General features: G+C 56.4%; 1 protein-coding gene across 1 annotated transcript in view; it reads right to left on the bottom strand.

The window, feature by feature from the left end:
- Positions 1-5,573: 5,573 nt before the first annotated feature.
- The window catches only part of C3 (complement C3), a 56,892-nt gene continuing 40,740 nt past the window's right edge, over positions 5,574-21,725 (bottom strand). The window contains exons 29-40 of the mRNA XM_072360783.1: positions 21,532-21,695; positions 20,781-20,939; positions 19,726-19,876; positions 18,740-18,791; positions 16,232-16,319; positions 14,136-14,225; positions 12,302-12,407; positions 10,362-10,451; positions 8,621-8,707; positions 7,888-7,971; positions 7,173-7,308; positions 5,574-5,715 (exon numbers count right to left, since the gene is read on the bottom strand). Coding sequence (XP_072216884.1) covers positions 5,574-5,715; positions 7,173-7,308; positions 7,888-7,971; positions 8,621-8,707; positions 10,362-10,451; positions 12,302-12,407; positions 14,136-14,225; positions 16,232-16,319; positions 18,740-18,791; positions 19,726-19,876; positions 20,781-20,939; positions 21,532-21,695 — 1,349 coding nt within the window. The remainder of the gene's footprint in view (positions 5,716-7,172; positions 7,309-7,887; positions 7,972-8,620; positions 8,708-10,361; positions 10,452-12,301; positions 12,408-14,135; positions 14,226-16,231; positions 16,320-18,739; positions 18,792-19,725; positions 19,877-20,780; positions 20,940-21,531; positions 21,696-21,725) is intronic.

Consider the following 21,725-nt stretch of genomic DNA (forward strand, 5'->3'; position numbering starts at 1 on the left):
TCATATATTCACCCCACATCCCCACCACTGTGACCCCATTAACCCCATTCACCCCATTAACCCCATATATTCACCCCACATCCCCACCACTGTGACCCCATTCACCCCATTCACCCCATTCACCCCATTAACCCCATTAACCCTATTCACCCCATTAACCCCATTAACCCCATATATTCACCCCATATCCCTTCCACTGTGACCCCATTAACCCCATTAACCCCATATATTCACCCCACACCCCCACCACTGTGACCCCATTAACCCCATTAACCCCATTCACCCCATTCACCCCATTCACCCCATTAACCCCATTCACCCCATTCACCCCATTAACCCCCTATATTCACCCCCCACCCCACACCGCTGTGCCCCCCTCACCCCGTATCCCCGCTGTTCCCTCAGCATCCCTGTCCGCCCCCACGTGGCGCTATGAACGAGGCATCAGCGGTGTTTTCCTCAGCGCCGACGTCCACGCGACCCCCCAAGGTTTGCGGGTGGGCTCTGGGGGTCTCTACCTCCTCTATGGACAATTCGCCGCCAGCTGCGCCGCCTCCTCCTGCCCCCGCGGCAACGTGACGCTCCAGCTCCATCGTGTGGGCTCTGCCCTCCCCCTATTGGCCGTGCACTTGGCTTTACCCCACGGCCCCGGCCCCGTCCGTTCGGGTTTAGGACAAGCCGTGGGGCGGCTGGAGGAGGGGGACGTCCTGGGGTTTAGGATGGTGGGGGACGTCAATGGGGACGAATGGCAGCTGGACCAGCAGGAAAGAGGGGGGAACTTTGTGGGGCTGTTACGGATCGCAGGGGGGTGACTCTTATGGCTGGAGATCCCAAGTCCGCCATGGCTGGAGATGTGGGACATCAAGGGACATCGATGACCTCCATGTGTGGATCTATGGGTCCTGAGACCCCCAAGTGGGGAGATATGGGGCCGTCATTGACCCCAATGGATACTTGGATCCCGATACGAAGAGATTTGGGGTCACCATTGATTCTTATGGCTGGAGATCCCAATTCCGCCATGGCTGGAGATGTGGGACATCAAGGGACATCAGTGACCTCCATGAGTGGATCTATGGGTCCTGAGACCCCCAAGTGGGGAGATATGGGGCCGTCATTGACCCCAATGATCGGAGATACTTGGATCCCAAAAGATTTGGGGTCGCCATTGGCTCTTATGGCTGGAGATCCCAATTCCGCCATGGCTGGAGATGTGGGACATCAAGGGACATCGATGACCTCCATGAATGGATCTATGGGTCCTGAGACCCCCAAGTGGGGAGATATGGGGCCGTTGTCCCCCTCTAACCCCCTCCCCCCCCCCCCCCAGCTGGTCTGGGTGGGGGTCCCGCTCCCCTCCCCCCCCTTTAAGTTATTGCCTGGTGCTACATTTATTTATTCCTTAATAAATCTATTTATGGTTCTCAATGCTCCAAAATGGGCTGATTTCACCCCAAAAAGGTTGAGGACACCGTAATGGTGCCACGGGGTCACTCTGTCATTGGGGACATTGGTGGCCCCCCAAAGGACCCTCCATGTCCCCTATGGGTGTCCCTATTGTGATGTCCCCATTGGAATATCCCCATTGTATTGTCCCCATTGTGGTGCCCCCATTGTGGTGTCCCCATTAGGGTGTCCCCATTGTATTGTCCCCATTGGGATGTCCCCATTCGGGTGTCCCCATTAGGGTGTCCCTGTTGTGATGTCCCCATTGGTTGTCCCCATTGGGGTGTCCCTATTGTGATGTCCCTATTTTGTTGTCCCCATTAGGATGTCCCCATTGTGGTGGCCCTATTGTGGTGTCCCCATTGAGGTGTCCCCATTGGGATGTCCCCATTGTGGTGTCCCCATTGTATTGTCCCCATTGGGATGTCCCCATTAGGGTGTCCCCATTGTATTGTCCCCATTGGGATGTCCCCATTAGGGTGTCCCCATTGTATTGTCCCCATTGTGTTTTCCCCATTGTGGTGTCCCCATTCGGGTGTCCCCATTCGGGTGTCCCTATTGTGATGTCCCCATTAGGTTGTCCCTATTGTGGTGTCCCCATTGTGGTACCCCCATTGTATTGTCCCTATTGTGGTGTCCCCATTGTGGTGTCCCCATTCGTGTGTCCCCATTAGGGTGTCCCTGTTGTGATGTCCCCATTGGGGTGTCCCTATTGTGATGTCCCTATTTTGTTGTCCCCATTAGGATGTCCCCATTGTGGTGCCCCCATTGTGGTGTCCCCATTGTATTGTCCCCATTGGGATGTCCCCATTAGGGTGTCCCCATTGTGTTGTCCCCATTGTGGTGTCCTCATTAGGTTGTCCCCAGTAGGTTGTCCCCATTGGGATGTCCCCATTGTGGTACCCCCATTGTATTGTCCCTATTGTGGTGCCCCCATTGTGGTGTCCCCATTGGGGTGTCCCTATTGTAATATCCCCATTGTGGTGTCCCCATTAGGTTGTCCCCATTGTGGTGTCCCCATTCGGGTGTCCCCATTAGGTTGTCCCTATTGGGATGTCCCCATCGTGGTGCCCCCACTGGGGTGTCCCCATTAGGGTGTCCCCATTAGGGTGTCCCCATTGTATTGTCCCCATTGTGTTTTCCCCATTGTGGTGTCCCCATTCGGGTGTCCCCATTAGGGTGTCCCTGTTGTGATGTCCCCATTGGTTGTCCCCATTGGGGTGTCCCTATTGTGATGTCCCTATTTTGTTGTCCCCATTAGGTTGTCCCCATTGTGGTGTCCCTATTGGGGTGTCCCATTGTGTTTTCCCCATTGTGGTGTCTCCATTAGGGTGTCCCCATTGTATTGTCCCCATTGTGGTGTCCCCATTAGGGTGTCCCTGTTGTGATGTCCCCATTGGTTGTCCCCATTGTGGTGTCCCTATTGTAATATCCCCATTGTGGTGTCCCCATTAGGGTGTCCCCATTGTATTGTCCCCATTGTATTGTCCCCATTGGGATGTCCCCATTGTGGTGTCCCCATTGTATTGTCCCCATTGTGTTTTCCCCATTGTGGTGTCCCCATTCGGGTGTCCCCATTAGGGTTTCCCTGTTGTGATGTCCCCATTGGTTGTCCCCATTGGGGTGTCCCTATTGTGATGTCCCTATTTTGTTGTCCCCATTAGGTTGTCCCCATTGTGGTGTCCCCATTGTGGTGTCCCATTGTGTTGTCCCCATTGTGGTGTCTCCATTGGGGTGTCCCCATTAGGTTGTCCCCATTGGGATGTTCCCATTGTGGTACCCCCATTGTGGTGTCCCCATTGTGGTATTCCCATTGTGGTGTCCCTATTGTAATATCCCCATTGGGATGTCCCCATTGTGATGTCCCCATTAGGGTGTCCCTGTTGTGATGTCCCCATTAGGGTGTCCCCATTGGGGTGTCCCTATTGTGGTGTCCCCATTGTGGTGTCCCCATTGTATTGTCCCCATTGGGATGTCCCCATTAGGGTGTCCCCATTGTATTGTCCCCATTGGTTGTCCCCATTGGCGTGTCCCTATTGTGATGTCCCTATTTTGTTGTCCCCATTAGGTTGTCCCCATTGTGGTGTCCCTATTGGGGTGTCCCATTGTGTTGTCCCCATTGTGGTGTCCCCATTAGGTTGTCCCTATTGTAATGTCCCCATCGTGGTGCCCCCACTGGGGTGTCCCCATTAGGGTGTCCCCATTGTGGTGTCCCCATTGTATTGTCCCCATTGGGATGTCCCCATTAGGATGTCCCCATTAGGGTGTCCCTATTGGGGTGTCCCATTGTGTTGTCCCCATTGTGGTGTCTCCATTAGGGTGTCCCCATTAGGTTGTCCCCATTAGGTTGTCCCCATTGGGATGTTCCCATTGTGGTACCCCCATTGTATTGTCCCTATTGTGGTACCCCCATTGTGGTGTTTCCATTGTGGTGTCCCTATTGTAATATCCCCATTGGGATGTCCCCATTGTGATGTCCCCATTAGGGTGTCCCCATTGGGATGTCCCCATTGTGGTGTCCCCATTGTGGTGTCCCCATTGTATTGTCCCCATTGGGATGTCCCCATTGTGGTGTCCCTATTGGGGTGTCCCATTGTGTTGTCCCCATTGTGGTGTCCCCATTAGGTTGTCCCCATTGGGATGTCCCCATCGTGGTGCCCCCACTGGGGTGTCCCCATTGTGGTGTCCCCATTGTGTTTTCCCCATTGTGGTGTCCCCATTAGGTTGTCCCTATTGTAATGTCCCCATTGTGGTGTCCCCATTGTCCCCTCCCCGTATCCCCCCATCCCCCAACACAAACCCGTAGGCATTGTATCACTCGGAACATCTTTAACCACCCAACCCCATAAAACAAAGAATGGGGGGCGATATCGGGGGGGGGGAATAGGGGTTTGGGGTTATCAGGGGGCAAATAGGGCACCCCAATGGGGTTTGGGGTCATCGGGGGGAAATAGGGCACCCTATTGTGGTTTGGGATCATTGGGGGGGAAATAGGGCACCCTACTGTGGTTTGGGGTCACCCCATTGTGGTTTGGGGTCACCCTATTGGGGTTTGGGGTCATCAGGGGGGGAAATAGGGCACCCTATTGGGGCTTGGGGTCACCCTATTGGGGTTTGGGGTCATAAGGGGGGAAATAGGGCACCCCAATGGGGTTTGGGGTCATCGGGGGGGGAAATAGAGCACCCTATTGGGGTTTGGGGTCACCCCATTGTGGTTTGGGGTCACCCTATTGGGGTTTCGGGTCATCAGGGGGGGAATAGGGCACCCTATTGCGTTTTGGTGTCACCCTATTGGGGTTTGTGGTCACCCTATTGGTTTTTGGGGTCATCAGGGGGGAAATAGGTCACCCTATTGCGTTTTGGGGTCACCCTATTGGGTTTGGGGTCACCCCATTGGTGTTTGGGGTCACCCTATTGGTTTTTGGGGTCACCCTATTGTGGTTTGGTGTCATCAGGGGGGAAATAGGGCACCCTATTGCGTTTTGGTGTCACCCCATTGTGGTTTGGAGTCACCCTATTGGTTTTTGGGGTCACCCTATTGCGGTTTGGGGTCACCCCATTGTGGTTTGGGGTTATCAGGGGGGAAATAGGGTACCCTATTGGGGTTTGGGGTCACCCTATTGGGGTTTGGGGTCATCGGGGGGAAATAGGGCACCCTATTGGGGTTTGGGGTCACTCTATTGGTTTTTGGGGTCACCCTATTGGTTTTTGGGGTTATCAGGGGGGAAATAGGTCACCCTATTGCGTTTTGGGGTCACCCTATTGGGTCTGGGGTCACCCCATTGGTTTTTGGGGTCACCCCATTGGGTTTTGAGGTCACCCTATTGGTTTTTGGGGTCACCCTATTGTGATTTGGGGTCATCAGGGGGGAAATAGGGCACCCTATTGCGTTTTGGTGTCACCCCATTGTGGTTTGGGGTCACCCTATTGGTTTTTGGGGTCACCCTATTGTGGTTTGGGGTCACCCCATTGGTGTTTGGGGTCATCGGGGGGGGAAATAGGTCACCCCATTGGGTTTGGGGTTGCCCTATTGGGTTTGGGGTCACCCCATTTGTGTTTGGTGTCACCCTATTGGTTTTTGGGGTCACCCCATTGTGTTTGGTGTCACCCCATTGTGTTTGGGGCCCTCAGTTGGGGCAGCCGAAGATGGTCATGGCCTCGGAGAACTCGAGGAAGTCCTGGCACAGCGGCTGCAGGTCGGCGTCCTGGCACGAGTCCTCCAGGGGCCAGGCCTCCAACCACGTGTCCTTACCGATCAGGTAGGAGAAGCTGGGGACAACGGGGGACAATAAGGGACAACGGGGGACAATGGGGTCAATAAGGGACAGTAGGGGACAATGGGGGACAATAGGGGGCAGTAGGGGACAATAAGGGACAGTAGGGGACGATGGGGGACAATAGGGGACAATAGGGAACGATGGGGGGCAGTAGGGGACAATAAGGGACAGTAGGGGACGATGGGGGGCAGTAGGGGACAATAGGGGACAATAAGGGACAATAGGGGACAGTAGGGGGCAGTGGGGGACAACAGGGGACAGTGGGGGACAATAGGGGACAGTAGGGGACAATGGGGGGCAGTAGGGGACAATAAGGGACAGTAGGGGACAATAGGGTATAGCAGGGGACAGTAAGGGACAATAGGGGACAGTAGGGGACAGAAGGGGACAGTAGGGGACATTGGCGTCAGGAGGGGCAGCTTGGTGAGGGGTGCGCAACCCCATACGAGACATTGGAGAAGCTCGGGGTGCAGTGGGGTATGGATGGACGTTGGGTGGCAATATGTCCCCACGTCCCCATGTCCCCACATCCCCATGTTCCCATGTCCCCATTGTCCCCATGTCCCCACATCCCCACGTCCCCATAGTCCCCATTGTCTCTGCTGTCCCCATTGTCCCCATTGTCCCCATAGTCCCCATGTCCCCATTGTCCCCATGTCCCCATGTCCCCATTGTCCCCATAGTCCTCGCTGTCCCCATTGTCCCCACTGTCCCCACTGTCCCCACATCCCCAAATCCCTACGTCCCCATAGTCCCCATTGTCCCTGCTGTCCCCATAGTCCCCATTGTTCCCATGTCCCCATTGTCCCCATAGTCCCCACATCCCCATATCCCTGCTGTCCCCATAGTCCCCATTGTCCCCACATCCCCATGTCCCCATTGTCCCCATAGTCCCCACTGTCCCCATTGTCCCCACTGTCCCCACATCCCCACATCCCCACATCCCCATAGTCCCCATTGTTCCTGCTGTCCCCATAGTCCCCATTGTCCCCATGTCCCCATAGTCCCCATGTCCCCATAGTCCCCATAGTCCCCACTGTCCCCATAGTCCCCATGTCCCCATAGTCCCCATAGTCCCCATTGTCCCCATAGTCCCCATGTCCCCATTGTCCCCATAGTCCCCGCTGTGCCCATTGTCCCCATAGTCCCCGCTGTCCCCATAGTCCCCATTGTCCCCATGTCCTCATAGTCCCCATTGTCTCTGCTGTCCCCATAGTCCCCATGTCCCCATAGTCCCCATTGTCCCCACTGTCCCCATGTCCCCATAGTCCCCATTGTCCCCATTGTCCCCATAATCCTCATAGTCCCCATAGTCCCCATTGTCCCCGCTGTCTCCATTGTCCCCATTGTCCCCACATCCCCACATCCCCACGTCCCCATAGTCCCCATTGTCTCTGCTGTCCCCATAGTCCCCATGTCCCCACTGTCCCCATGTCCCGCAGTCCCTACCGGCTGCCGGTGACCCACAGGTCGGACGCCATCCCCCACACCAGGTAATCCTGCCCCTTCTGCAGGCTGAGCGCGTCCCGGCACTGCTTGTGGCTCACGAAGGTCCGGTTGCTCCCGAGCGGGTCCTCGTCGGTGCCTGGCACAGGGAGGGGGGACAAAGGGGACATCGAACCCCGGCGTTGTCACCACGCCTGGGTGTCACCACCTGGGTGACAGCAAACCTCATCGTGTCCCCAACCCAACTGGGTGACACCATGGTGTCCCCAAGCACCCTTGGGTGTCCCCCCACCCCCCTTGGGTGTCCCCAACCCAACTGGGTGACCCCAAACCTCATGGTGTCCCCAAACACTCTTGGGTGTCCCCAACCCAACTGGGTGACTCCAAACCTCATGGTGTCCCCAAACACTCTTGGGTGTCCCCAACCCAACTGGGTGACACCATGGTGTCCCCAAGGACCCTTGGGTGACATCAAACCTCATGTTGTCCCCACGCACCCTTGGGTGTCCCCAGTCCATTTTAGGTGACCCCAAACCTCATGGTGTCCCCAACCCACCTTGGGTGTCCCCAACCCAACTGGGTGACCCCAAACCCCATGTTGTCCCCACGCACCCTTGGGTGTCCCCACCCACCGTGTTGCCCCCATCCCTGTGTGACACCCCACGTCCCCCAGGTGTCCCTTGTCCCCAGGTGTCCCTTGTCCCCAGGTGTCCCGTACCCATCTTGATGACGGTGATGATGCTCATGATGTAGTTGTCATGGGACGGCGTCTCCTCCGTGCCCACCACCTTCACTTTGTACACTGGGGAGGGGGACGGCACCAACTTACATCTGACCCCACCATGCCCCCACAGTCCCTTCCCATGTGTCCCCTTGTCCCCATATCCCCCCATTCCCTTTCCATGTGTCCCTTGTCCCCACATCCCTTATGTCCCACACTATATCTCTGTCCCCATAACCCCCCTATTCCCTCCCCACGTGTCCCCTTGTCCCCACATCCCCTCATGTCTCACGCTATATCTTTGTCCCCATAACCCCCCTATTCCCTTCCCACACGTCCCCTTGTCCCCATTATCCCCCATTCCCTCCCCACACATCCCCTTGTCCCCACATCCCTCATGTCTCACCCTATATCTCTGTCCCCATATCCCCCCATTCCTTTCCCATACGTCCCCTTGTCCCCATAACCCCCCTATTCCCTTCCCATGTGTCCCCTTGTCCCCATAACCCCCCATTCCCTCCCCATGTGTCCCCTTGTCCCCACGTCCCTCATGTCTCACCCTATATCTCTGTCCCCATAACCCCCCTATTCCCTTCCCACATGTCCCCTTGTCCCCATAACCCCCCATTCCCTTTCTATGTGTCCCTTGTCCCCACATCCCTCATGTCTCACCCTATATCTCTGTCCCCATTATCCCCCATCCTCTTGTCCCCACACCCCTATGTCTCACCATAGTCCACCCCTGGTTTGCAGGCGAGGTCGATGCGCTCGTTGACGGTGATGGGGTTGTCCTTCTTCTGCCGGATGAAGCAGTTTTCTGTGGGGACACGATGTGACAATGACATCCCCTGGCACAGCAGGGCTGAGTCCAGTGACAGCTGGGAGGTGGCCCTTCATGGCAGTGACACGGCCCATGACATCAGTGACACGGCCCATGGCATCAATGACACAGCCCATGAAATCAATGACACGGCTCATGGCATCAATGACACGGCCCATGACATCAATGACACGGCCCATGACATCAGTGACACGGCTCATGGCATCAATGACACGGCCCATCATGGCTATGATGGCATGTCCCATCATGGCAATGACACGTCCCATGACATCAATGACGTGTCCCATTGTGGTCATGACATCTTATCATGGCAATGACATGTCCCATGGCAACAGTGACACATCCCATCATGGCTATGACATGTCCCATCATGGCTATGATATGTTCCATCATGGCAATGACATGTCCCATCATGGCTATGATGACATGTCCCATCACAACAGTGACATGTCCCATCATGGCAATGTCACGTCCCATTATGGCAATGTCACGTCCCATGCCAACAATGACATGTCCCATCATGGCAACGACATGCTCCATCATGGCATTGATGTGTCCCATCATGGCAATGACATGTCTCTTCACGACCATGATGACATGCCCCTTCATGGCTATGGTGACACGTCCCATGCCAACAGTGACATGTCCCATGACATCAATGACACGTCCCATCATGGCAATGACATGTCCCATGCCAACAATGTCACGTCCCATCATGGCCATGATGACACGTCCCTTCATGGCTATGGTGACATGTCCCATGCCATCAATGTCATGTCCCTTCATGGCAATGACACGGCCCATGACATCAGTGACACGGCCCATTATGGCAATGACATGTCCCATGACATCAATGACGTGTCCCATTGTGGTCATGACATCTTATCATGGCAATGACGTCTCATCATGGCGGTGACACATCCCATGACAACAATGACATGTTCCATCATGGCAATGACACGTCCCATGATATTAATGACATGTCCCATTGTGGTCATGACATCTTATCATGGCAATGACATGTCCCATGGCAACAGTGACACATCCCATCATGGCTATGATGACATGTCCCATCACAACAGTGACATGTCCCATCACAACAGTGACATGTCCCATCATGGCTATGACACGTCCCATCATGGCAATGTCACGTCCCATGCCAACAATGACATGTCCCATCATGGCAACGACATGCTCCATCATGGCATTGATGTGTCCCATCATGGCAATGACACGTCTCTTCACGACCATGATGACACGTCCCTTCATGGCTATGGTGACACGTCCCATGCCATCAATGTCACGTCCCATCATGGCAATGACATTTTCCATCATGACAATGACATGTCCCATGCCAAAATGACACGTCCCATTGTGGTCATGATATCTTATCATGGCAATGACACGTCCCATGCCAACAATGTCACGTCCCATCATGACAATGACATGTTCCATCATGGCAATGACACGTCCCATGCCATCAATGTCCCGTCCCATCATGGCCATGCTGACACGTCCCCTCACAACAGCGCCCCCCCATTGCCATCCTGACCCCTCTGTGTCCCTGCCACGTCCCACCACAATGGCCGTGTGTCCCCTCCCCGTCCCCCATCCCGTGTCCCCACGTCACCTTCAGCGCAGCGACACACGTCCCCATGGCAGATCTTCCTCAGCTGCCCCCCGTCCTTATCGGGGTGGTAGAAGCGGGTGCAGCGATCGTCTGTGGGGACATGGGGGTCAATGGGGGGACACACAACAGACCGCAATGGGGACGTGAAGGGGGACACGAAGGGAATGGGGCACCAACGTGTGATGGTGGTTCCATCCCCATCCCCATCCTTAACCCCTGGATGGGCCCCTGCCCCCTTGGTGTCCCCATGTGTCCCTATGGCCCCATATCCCCTTGGTGCCCTTATGGCTCCATATCCCCTTGGTGTCCCCATGTGTCCCCATGGCCCCATACCCACTTGGTGTCCTCATGTGTCCCTATGGCCCCATACCCCCTTGGTGTCCTCATGTGTCCCTATGGCCCCATACCCCCTTGGTGTCCCTATGGTCCTATCCCCCTTGGTATCACTATGTCCCCATGCCCCCTTGGTGTCCCTATTGCCCCATACCCCTTTGGTGTCCCTATGGCCCCATACCCCCTTGGTGTCCCCACGTGTCCCTATGGCCCCATCCCCCTTGGTGTCCCCATGTGTCCCTATGGCCCCATATCCCCTTGGTGTCCCCATGGCCCCATATCCCCTTGGTGTCCCCATGTGTCCCTATGGCCCCATATCCCCATGTGTCCCTATGGCCCCATACCCCCTTGGTGTCCCCATGTGTCCCTATGGCCCCATATCCCCTTGGTGTCCCTATGGCCCCATCCCCCTTGGTGTCCCCACGTGTCCCTATGGCCCCATCCCCCTTGGTGTCCCCACATGTCCCTATGGCCCCATCCCCCTTGGTGTCCCCATGTGTCCCTATGGCCCCATATCCCCTTAGTGTCCCCATGTGTCCCTATGGCCCCATATCCCCTTGGTGTCCCTATGGCCCCATACCCCCTTGGTGTCCCCACGTGTCCCTATGGCCCCATCCCCCTTGGTGTCCCCATGTGTCCCTATGGCCCCATATCCCCTTAGTGTCCCCATGTGTCCCTATGGCCCCATATCCCCTTGGTGTCCCTATGGCCCCATCCCCCTTGGTGTCCCCATGTGTCCCTATGGCCCCATCCCCCTTGGTGTCCCCATGTGTCCCTATTGCCCCATATCCCCTTAGTGTCCCCATGTGTCCCTATGGCCCCATACCCCCTTGGTGTCCCCATGTGTCCCTATGGCCCCATATCCCCTTGGTGTCCCCATGGCCCCATATCCCCTTGGTGTCCCCATGTGTCCCTACGGCCCCATATCCCCTTGGTGTCCCCATGGCCCCATATCCCCTTGGTGTCCCCATGTGTCCCTATGGCCCCATCCCCCTTGGTGTCCCCATGTGTCCCTATGGCCCCATACCCACTTGGTGTCCCCATGGCCCCATATCCTCTTGGTGTCCCCATGTGTCCCTATGGCCCCATACCACCTTGGTGTCACTATGGCCCCATACCCCCTTGGTGTCCCCATGTGTCCCTATGGCCCCATATCCCCTTGGTGTCACTATGGCCCCATACCCCCTTTGGTGTCCCCATGTGTCCCTATGGCCCCATATCCCCTTGGTGTCACTATGGCCCCATATCCCCTTGGTGCCCCCATGTGCCCCTATGATGTCCCTATGTGCCCCTATGGCCCCATACCCCCTTGGTGTCCTCACGTGTCCCTATGGCCCCATATCCCCTTGGTGTCCCTATGTGTCCCTATGGCCCCATACCCCCTTGGTGTCCCCATGTGTCCCTATGGCCCCATATCCCCTTGGTGTCCCCATGGCCCCATACCCCCTTGGTGTCCCCATGTGTCCCTATGGCCCCATACCCCCTTGGTGTCCCTATGGCCCCATATCCCCTTGGTGTCCCCATGTGTTCCATGCAGGTGGGCACACACGGGGCCAGCTGTGGGGCCCAGTGTTGCTGTGTGGGGTGAAGGGGACGTGGTTCCGCACCGATCTTGTAGTAGCTGTAGACGGTGACGGAGGCGGGTTGGATCAGCCCCACCTGGAAGTGCTGGTGGGCCCGGAAGGCGATGCACTCCTCCACCTGGTGGGAGACCTGCACACAGGGACAGGGATGGGGACAGCGGGCAATGGGAACGGGTCAGCACCCCACACCCAGTCAACATCCACACTCCCAACTCCATCCACATCTCCATCTCCATCCATGTCCCCATCCCCATCTCCATCCGATGTCCCCATCTCCATCCATGTCCCATGTCTCCATTCCCATCTCCATCCATATCCCCATAACCCCATATCCCCATTCCCATCCATATCCCCATATCCCCATCTCCATCCACATCCCCATTCTCATCTCCATTTCCATCCCCATATCCCCATTCCTATCTCCATCCATATCCCCATAACCCCATATTCCCATTCCCATCCATATCCCCATAACCCCGTTCCCATCTCATCCATGTTCCCGTTCCCATCTCCATCCACATCCCCATTACCCCATATCCCCATTCCATCTCCATCCATAACCCCATGTCCCCATTCCCATCTATATCCCATATTTCCATAACCCCATTCCTATCTCCATCCATGTCCCCATTGCTATCCCCATCCATATCCCCACAACCCCATATCCCCATTCTCATCCATATCCCCATATCCCCATCTCCATCCACATCCCCATTCCATCCCCATCCATAACCCCATGTCCCCATTCCCATCCATATCCCATATCTCCATAACCCCATTCCCATCTCCATCCATAACCCCATTCCTATCTCCATCCATGTCCCCATTGCTATCCCCATCCATATCCCCACAACCCCATATCCCCATTCTCATCCATATCCCCATATCCCCATCTCCATCCACATCCCCATTCTCATCTCCATTTCCATCCCCACATCCCCATTCCCATCTCCATCCATATCCCCATAACTCCATATACCCATCCCATCCATATCCCCATTCCATCTCCATCCATAACCCCATTCCCATCTCCATCCACATCCCCATAACCTCATTCCCATCTCCATCCATGTCTCCATTCCCATCTCCATCCATAACCCCATGTCCCCATTCCCATCCATATCCCATATCTTCATAACCCCATTCCCATTCCCATCCATATCCCCATCCCCATCCATAACCCTATATCCCCATTCCCATCCATATCCCATATCTCCATAGCCCCATCCATAACCCCATTCCCATCCCCATCCATATCCCCATTCCCATCCATCTCCCCATTCCCATCCCCATATCCCCATCCATAACCCTATATCCCCATCCCCATCCATATCCCCATCCCCATCCATATCCCCATCCATATCCCCATATCCCCATCCCCATCCATATCCCCATCCCCATCCATATCCCCATCCATAACCCTATACCCCCATCCCCATCCATATCCCCATCCCCATCCATAACCCCATATTCCCATCCATCTCCCCATTCCCATCCCCATATCCTCATCCATATCCCCATCCCCATCCATATCCCCATCCATATCCCCATATCCCCATCCCCATCCATATCCCCATCCCCATCCATATCCCCATCCATAACCCTATACCCCCATCCCCATCCATAACCCTATACCCCCATCCCCATCCATCTCCCCATATCCCCATCCATCTCCCCATATCCCCATCCATCTCCCCATTCCCACCCCCACCCACACCCCCATTTCCCATCGGGTTCCTCCAATCCCACCACATCCCATTCCCCATCCCATCCCATCTCATCCCCATCCATGAGACCCCCCCCTACCCCCCATTGCCCCCCACCCCACCCCCCCATTGCCCCCCAAACCCCCCCCCACCTTATCCAGGTAGATGATGATGTTGCTGCGGTTGGACAGCGAGTGGTCGATCTCAAACTTGGAGATGTACCTCTCCACTCCTTCGGAGAGCTGGGGGGGGGCACAGGGGGTCACAGGGGGAATAGGGGGGGCTATGGGGGGGTTATGGGGGGCATGGGGGCTATGGGGGGTAAACGAGGGGTTATGGGGGGTTACAGGGAGGTTATGGGGGGTTATAGGGGGCTTATGGGGGGTTATGGGGAGTTAAGGGGAGGTTATGGGGGTTTATGGGGAGGTTATGGGGGGCTATGGGGGCTATGGGGGGTAAAGGAGGGGCTATGGGGGGGTTATGGGGAGGCTATGGGGGGTTATAGGGTGTTATGGGGGGGTTATGGGGGCTATGGGGGGTAAACGAGGGGTTATGGGGGGTTACAGGGAGGTTATGGGGGCTATGGGGGCTATGGGGGGTAAAGGAGGGGCTATGGGGGGGTTATGGGGAGGCTATGGGGGTTATAGGGTGTTATGGGGGGGTTATGGGGGCTATGGGGGGTAAACGAGGGGTTATGGGGGGTTACAGAGAGGTTATGGGAGGCTATGGGGGGTTATGGGGGGTTAAGGAGGGGTTTTGGGGGGGTTATGGGGAGGCTATGGGGGGGTTATAGGGTGTTATGGGGAGGCTATGGGGGCTATGGGGGTTATGGGGGGGTTATGGGGGGCTATGGGGGGTTATGGGGGCTATGGGGAGTTAACAAGGGGTTATGGGGGGATACGGGGAGGTTATGGGGGGTTATGGGGGGTATTGGGGTAATATGGGGAGGGTATGGGGAATTATGGGGGGTTATAGGGTGTTATGGGGGGTTATGGGGGGTTATGGGGGGTAAAGGAGGGGTTATGGGGGTGTTACGGGGAGGCTATGGGGGGTTATGGGGTGTTATGGGGGTATGGGGGGTAAAGGAGGGGTTATGGGGGGTTACAGGGAGGTTATGGGGGGTTATGGGGGCTATGGGGGGTTATGGGGGGTATTGGGGTAATATGGGGAGGGTATGGGGGATTATGGGGGGTTATGGGGAGGCTATGGGGGGTTATGGGGTGTTATGGGGGGTTATGGGGGCTATGGGGGCTTATGGGGGGTAAAGGAGGGGTTATGGGGGGGTTACGGGTAGGCTATGGGGGGGTTATGGGTGTTATGGGGAGGCTATGGGGGGGTTATGGGGGCTAAGGGGGGTAAAGGAGGGGTTATGGGGGGTTACAGGGAGGCTATGGGGGGTTATGGGGGGTATGGGGGATAGAGGAGGGGTTATGGGGGGTTACAGGGAGGTTATGGGGGGGCTATGGGGGCTATGGGGGGTAAAGGAGGGGCTATGGGGGGGTTACGGGGTGGCTATGGGGGTTATGGGGTGTTATGGGGGGTTATGGGGACTATGGGGGGTAAAGGAGGAGTTGTGGGGGGGTTACAGGGAGGCTATGGGGGGTTATGGGGGCTTATGGGGGGTAAAGGAGGGGTTATGGGGGGTTACAGGGAGGCTATGGGGGGTTATGGGGGGTATTGGGGCAATATGGGGAGGGTATGGGGAATTATGGGGGGTTATGGGGAGGCTATGGGGGTTATAGGGTGTTATGGGGGGTTATGGGGGGGTTATGGGGGATTATGGGGGGTTATGGGGGCTATGGGGGGTAAAGGACGGGTTATGGGGGGGTTATGGGGAGGCTATGGAGGGTTATGGGGTGTTATGGGGGGTTATGGGGAGCTACGGGGGGGTTATGGGGAGTTATGGGGGGTTATAGAGGGTTATGGGTGGTTAAGGAGGGGTTATGGGGAGTTAAGGGAAGATTAAGGGGGGGTTATGGGGAGGTTATGGGGGGTTATGGGGGGATATGGGAGGGTTATGGAGGTTATGGGTGGTTATGGGGGGATTATGGGGGGTATGGAGGATTATAAGGGGGTAATGGGGGGGTTATGGGGGGATAATGGGGGGGTTACAGGGGTTATGGGGGGTTATAGGGGGGTAACAGGGGGTTATGGGGGGGTTACGGGGGTTGTGGGGTGGTTATGGGTGGTTATGGGGGGTTATGGGGGGGCTGGTGTCCCCATGTGTCCCTATTGGCCCCATACTCACACTCTTCAGGTCCTGGATATCGGGAGTGAAGCCGGTGAGCATGGAGACATCGAGGATGGACATGGTGGCATCCACGGAGTCCAGGAACCTGAGGGGACAGCACTGAGCCCACCTGCCCGCCCCGGCATCCCCTATAGCCCCATCGACCCCATTAATCCCCTACAGCCCCATCGACCCCATTAATCCCAACAGCCCCATCGACCCCCATTAATCCCAACAGCCCCATCGACCCCATTAATCCCAACAGCCCCACTGACCCCATTAATCCCCTACAGCCCCATCGACCCCATTAATCCCAACAGCCCCATCGACCCCATTAATCCCCTACAGCCCCATCGACCCCATTAATCCCCTACAGCCCCATTGACCCCATTAATCCCAACAGCCCCATCGACCCCATTAATCCCCTACAGCCCCATCGACCCCATTAATCCCAATATCCCCATCGACCCCATTAATCCCAACAGCCCCATCGACCCCATTAATCCCAACAGCCCCATCGACCCCATTAATCCCAACAGCCCCATCGACCCCATTAATCCCCTACAGCCCCATCGACCCCATTAATCCCCTACAGCCCCATTGACCCCATTAATCCCAACAGCCCCATCGACCCCATTAATCCCAACAGCCCCATCGACCCCATTAATCCCCTACAGCCCCATCGACCCCATTAATCCCAATATCCCCATCGACCCCATTAATCCCAACAGCCCCATCGACCCCATTAATCCCAACAGCCCCATCGACCCCATTAATCCCCTACAGCCCCATCGACCCCATTAATCCCCTACAGCCCCATTGACCCCATTAATCCCAACAGCCCCATCGACCCCATTAATCCCAACAGCCCCATCGACCCCATTAATCCCCTACAGCCCCATCGACCCCATTAATCCCAATATCCCCATCGACCCCATTAATCCCAACAGCCCCATCGACCCCATTAATCCCAACAGCCCCATCGACCCCATTAATCCCAACAGCCCCATCGACCCCATTAATCCCCTACAGCCCCATCGACCTCATTAATCCCCTACAGCCCCACTGACCCCATTAATCCCCTACAGCCCCACTGACCCCATTAATCCCCTACAGCCCCATCGACCCCATTAATCCCAACAGCCCCATCGACCCCATTAATCCCAACATCCCCATCGACTCCATTAATCCCAACGTCCCCATCGACTCCATTAATCCCAACATTCCCATCGAACCCATTAATCCCAACATTCCCATCGACCCCATTAATCCCAACATCCCCATCGACTCCATTAATCCCAACGTCCCCATCGACTCCATTAATCCCAACATTCCCATCGACCCCATTAATCCCAACATCCCCATCGACTCCATTAATCCCAACGTCCCCATCGACTCCATTAATCCCAACATTCCCATCGAACCCATTAATCCCCTACAACCCCATCGACCCCATTAATCCCAGCATCCCCATCAACCCCATTAATCCCCAACATCCCCATTGACCCCATTAATCCCAACATCCCCATAGACCCCATTAATCCCAACATCCCCATTGACCCCATTAATCCCAACATCCCCATAGACCCCATTAATCCCAACATCCCCATTGACCCCATTAATCCCAACATCCCCATCAACTCCATTAATCCCAACATCCCCATCGACCCCATTAATCCCAACGTCCCCATTGACTCCATTAATCCCAACATCCCCATCGACCCCATTAATCCCAGCATCCCCATTGACCCCATTAATCCCAACATCCCCATCGACCCCATTAATCCCAACATCCCCACTGACCCCATTAATCCCAACATCCCCATCGACCCCATTAATCCCAACATCCCCATCGACCCCATTAATCCCAACATCCCCATCCCTGCCGTCCCAGATCCCATAAATCCCATCAAGGGATCAGCTGGAGATGAGTCTTCTTTGTCTCCATGTCCCCATCCCCCTTCTTGATGTCCCCATCCCCAACAACCCCATTACATCCTCTACTCCCATATCCCATCCCCAACAACCCCATTATATCCCCTGTTTCCCATATCCCTGCCCTAAACAACCCCATTACATCCTCCATTTCCCATATCCCATGTCCCCAACAACCCCATTACATCCCTATCCCCTATATCCCTGCCCTAAACAACCCCATTACATCCACATCTCCCATGTCCCCAATGTCCCCAAAGTCCTATTCTCCTCTGATGTCCCCAATGTCCCCAGTGTCCCCAATGTCCCCAGTGTCCCCATTGCCCCCAATGTCCCCAGTGTCCCCAATGTCCCCAATGTCCCCAGTGTCCCCAGTGTCCCCATTGCCCCCATTGCCCCCATTGCCCCCAATGTCCCCAATGTCCCCAATGTCCCCAGTGTCCCCATTGCCCCCAATGTCCCCAATGTCCCCAATGTCCCCCAATGTCCCCATTGCCCCCAATGTCCCCAGTGTCCCCATTGCCCCCAATGTCCCCAATGTCCCCAATGTCCCCAGTGTCCCCAGTGTCCCCAATGTCCCCAGTGTCCCACCTGGTGCAGATGGTGATCTTGACGGAGCGGAAGACCCCTTCCATCTCCCGACCTGTGAGGGGACACCAAGGATGGGGATGTCACCCATGGGGGACATCAGGGGAGACATGGGAGGAAACCGGGGGGACCAGGAGGGTCATGGGGACGTGGGGACATGGAGGGATGTGGAGGGATGGGGGGACATGGGGACATAGTGGGACATGGAGGGACATGGGGACGTGGAGGGACATGGGGACATGGAGGGACATGGGGACATGGAGGGACATGGGGATCTGGTGGGGTATGGGGACATGGAGGGACATGGGGACATGAAAGGAAATGGAGGGACATGGAGGGATGTGGGGACATGGAGGGACATGGGGACATGGAGGGACATGGAGGGACATGGAGGGATGTGGGGACATGGAGGGACATGGAGGGACATGGAAGGACATGGGGACATAGAGGGACATGGGGATATGGAGGGACATGGAGACCTGGTGGGGTGTGGGGACATGAAGGTACATGGGGACATGGAGGGATGTGGGGGCATGGAGGGATGTGGAGGGACATTGAGGGACATGGAGACATAGAGAAGGACTGGGGAGGGCCATGGGGACATGGAGGTTATGGATGGAGATGGGAATGGAGACATGGATGGAGATGGGAATGAGGTTATGGGGATGTGGATGGAGATGGGAATGGGGTTCATGCCCCATGGAGGGACATGAAGTGACATGGGGGACATGGAGGGACATGGAGGGACATTGGGGACATGGAGGTATGTGGGGACATGAAGTGACATGGGGACATGGAGGGATGTGGAGGGACATGGAGGGACATGGGGATCTGGTGGGGTATGGGGACATGAAGGGATATGGGGCCATGGAGGGATATGTGGGGCCATGGAGGGACAGCTGAGGCCGAAGCGGGATCCAGCTGTGGCTCCATCTGGATCCAGCTGTGGCACCATCTGGATCCAGCTGTGGTTCCAGCTGTGGACTGACCCGTCTTCACGTCCTCCACGCCGACCCGCAGGTCGAAGCTGCCGCACTTGCTGTCGCTGTCGGGCACTTTGGCGTTGTAAACCGTCACCACCGTCATCGTCCCCTTCCCCGTCCCCTCCGCCTTCACTGTGAAGTCCTCGTTCAGCTTCGTCTGGGGGGGACAAGGGGACAAGTGGGGACAACGGTGGCGGGGGGGGAACCAGTGATGGTGGTGACACAGTGACAGGGGTGACACCGGTGATGGTGGTGACATTGGTGACTGATGGTGGTGATACTGATGACAGTGGTGACACCGGTGACAGGGGTGACACCAGTGAGTGATGGTGGTGACAGTGGTGACGGGTGACAGGGGTGACACCGGTAACTGATGGTGGTGACACTGGTAATGATGGTGACACTGGTGACAGGGGTGACACTGGTGATGGTGGTGACACCAATGACAAGGGTGACACCCGTGAGTGATGGTGGTGACACTGGTGACAGGGGTGACACTGATGATGATGCTGGTGACACCAATGAGCAGGGTGACACCAATGATGGTAATGGGGGTGACACCAGTGACAGGGGTGACACTGGTGATGGTAGTGACACCGGTGACGGGGGTGACACCGGTGACTGATGGTGGTGACACCGGTGATGACGGTGACACCGGTGACTGATGGTGGTGACACTGGTGTCACCAGTGATGGTGGTGACAGGGGTGACAGTGGTGACACCAGTGATGGTGGTGACACCAGCGACTGATGGTGGTGATGGTGGTGACACCAATGACAAGGGTGACACCAGTGAGTGATGGTGGTGACAGTGGTGACAGTGGTGACACTGATGACAGTGGTGACAGTGGTGACACCAGTGACTGATGGTGGTGACAGTGGTGCCGGTGGTGACACCATGATGGTGACAGTGGTGACACTGGTGACACTGGTGATGGTGGTGACACCATGATGGTGACAGTGGTGACACTGGTGACACTGGTGATGGTGGTGACACCATGATGGTGACACTGGTGCCACTGGTGATGGTGGTGACCCCATGATGGTGCCGCGGTGCCGTACCTCAGCAGACCGTGCCACCAGCGCGTTGCTGTTCTCGATGCGGTAGGTGATGGCGTTGGCGCGGCGCGGCAGCAGCACCGACACGTCCAGGTTGAGCTCCATTTGCCTCGGGAGAGCCACGTGGTACTGAGCCAGGGCCTGGAACACCAGGATGGTGGCCTGCGGGGACATCGGGGTCACCAGGGGTTAGGGGGCGGCAAGACGGGCTGGGAGCCATAAAGGTTCGGTTCTGGGGGGAGACACGAGTCCTGGAGGCGTCTGGTGGCACTGGGGGACCTTGGGGACATCAAGGGGTCACCCCGATGGGCAGGGAGTCTTTGGGATGGGAGGTGTCCCCAAAGGACCAGATGTGCCCCTAAAGGGCAGGATGTGTCCCCAGAGGACCAGATGTGTCCCCAAAGGACCATATATGTCCCCAAAGGACAGGTTGTGTCCCAAAAGGACCTAATGTGTCCCCAAAAGACAGGATGTGGCCCCGAAGGACATGATTTGTCCCCAAAGGACATGATGTGTCCCCAAAGGACCTAATGTGTCCCCAAAGGACATGATTTGTCCCCAAAGGACACAACATGTCCCCAAAGGACACAACATGACCCCAAAGGACACGACCTGACCCCAAAGGACACAACACACCCTAGGGGTCCCCAAGCTCTCCAAGGGTCCTCAAGGGTCCCCATGGCCATCAGCTGACCCTCATCACCCATCCGGCCCCACCCCATGGCTCCATTCCCCCCCATGTTCCGTATCCCACCTGCGTGGATCCGTAGCCCCCACCGAAGTAGTTCTGCTGGGCCAACCAACGCGCCACAGGCCCCGTCAGCTCCATCTTCTCCATCTGCAGCAGAGCCAGCAGAGCGTAGGACGTGCCCTCGATGTTGTAGGTGTGGGCGTTGCGTTCGGCCCAGTGGGAGCCATCTGGGGGACACCGAGTGGCAACGAGGCCTC

Source organism: Excalfactoria chinensis, unplaced genomic scaffold (assembly GCF_039878825.1).
Source record: "Excalfactoria chinensis isolate bCotChi1 unplaced genomic scaffold, bCotChi1.hap2 Scaffold_331, whole genome shotgun sequence".
Classification (NCBI taxonomy): Eukaryota; Metazoa; Chordata; class Aves; order Galliformes; family Phasianidae; genus Excalfactoria; species Excalfactoria chinensis.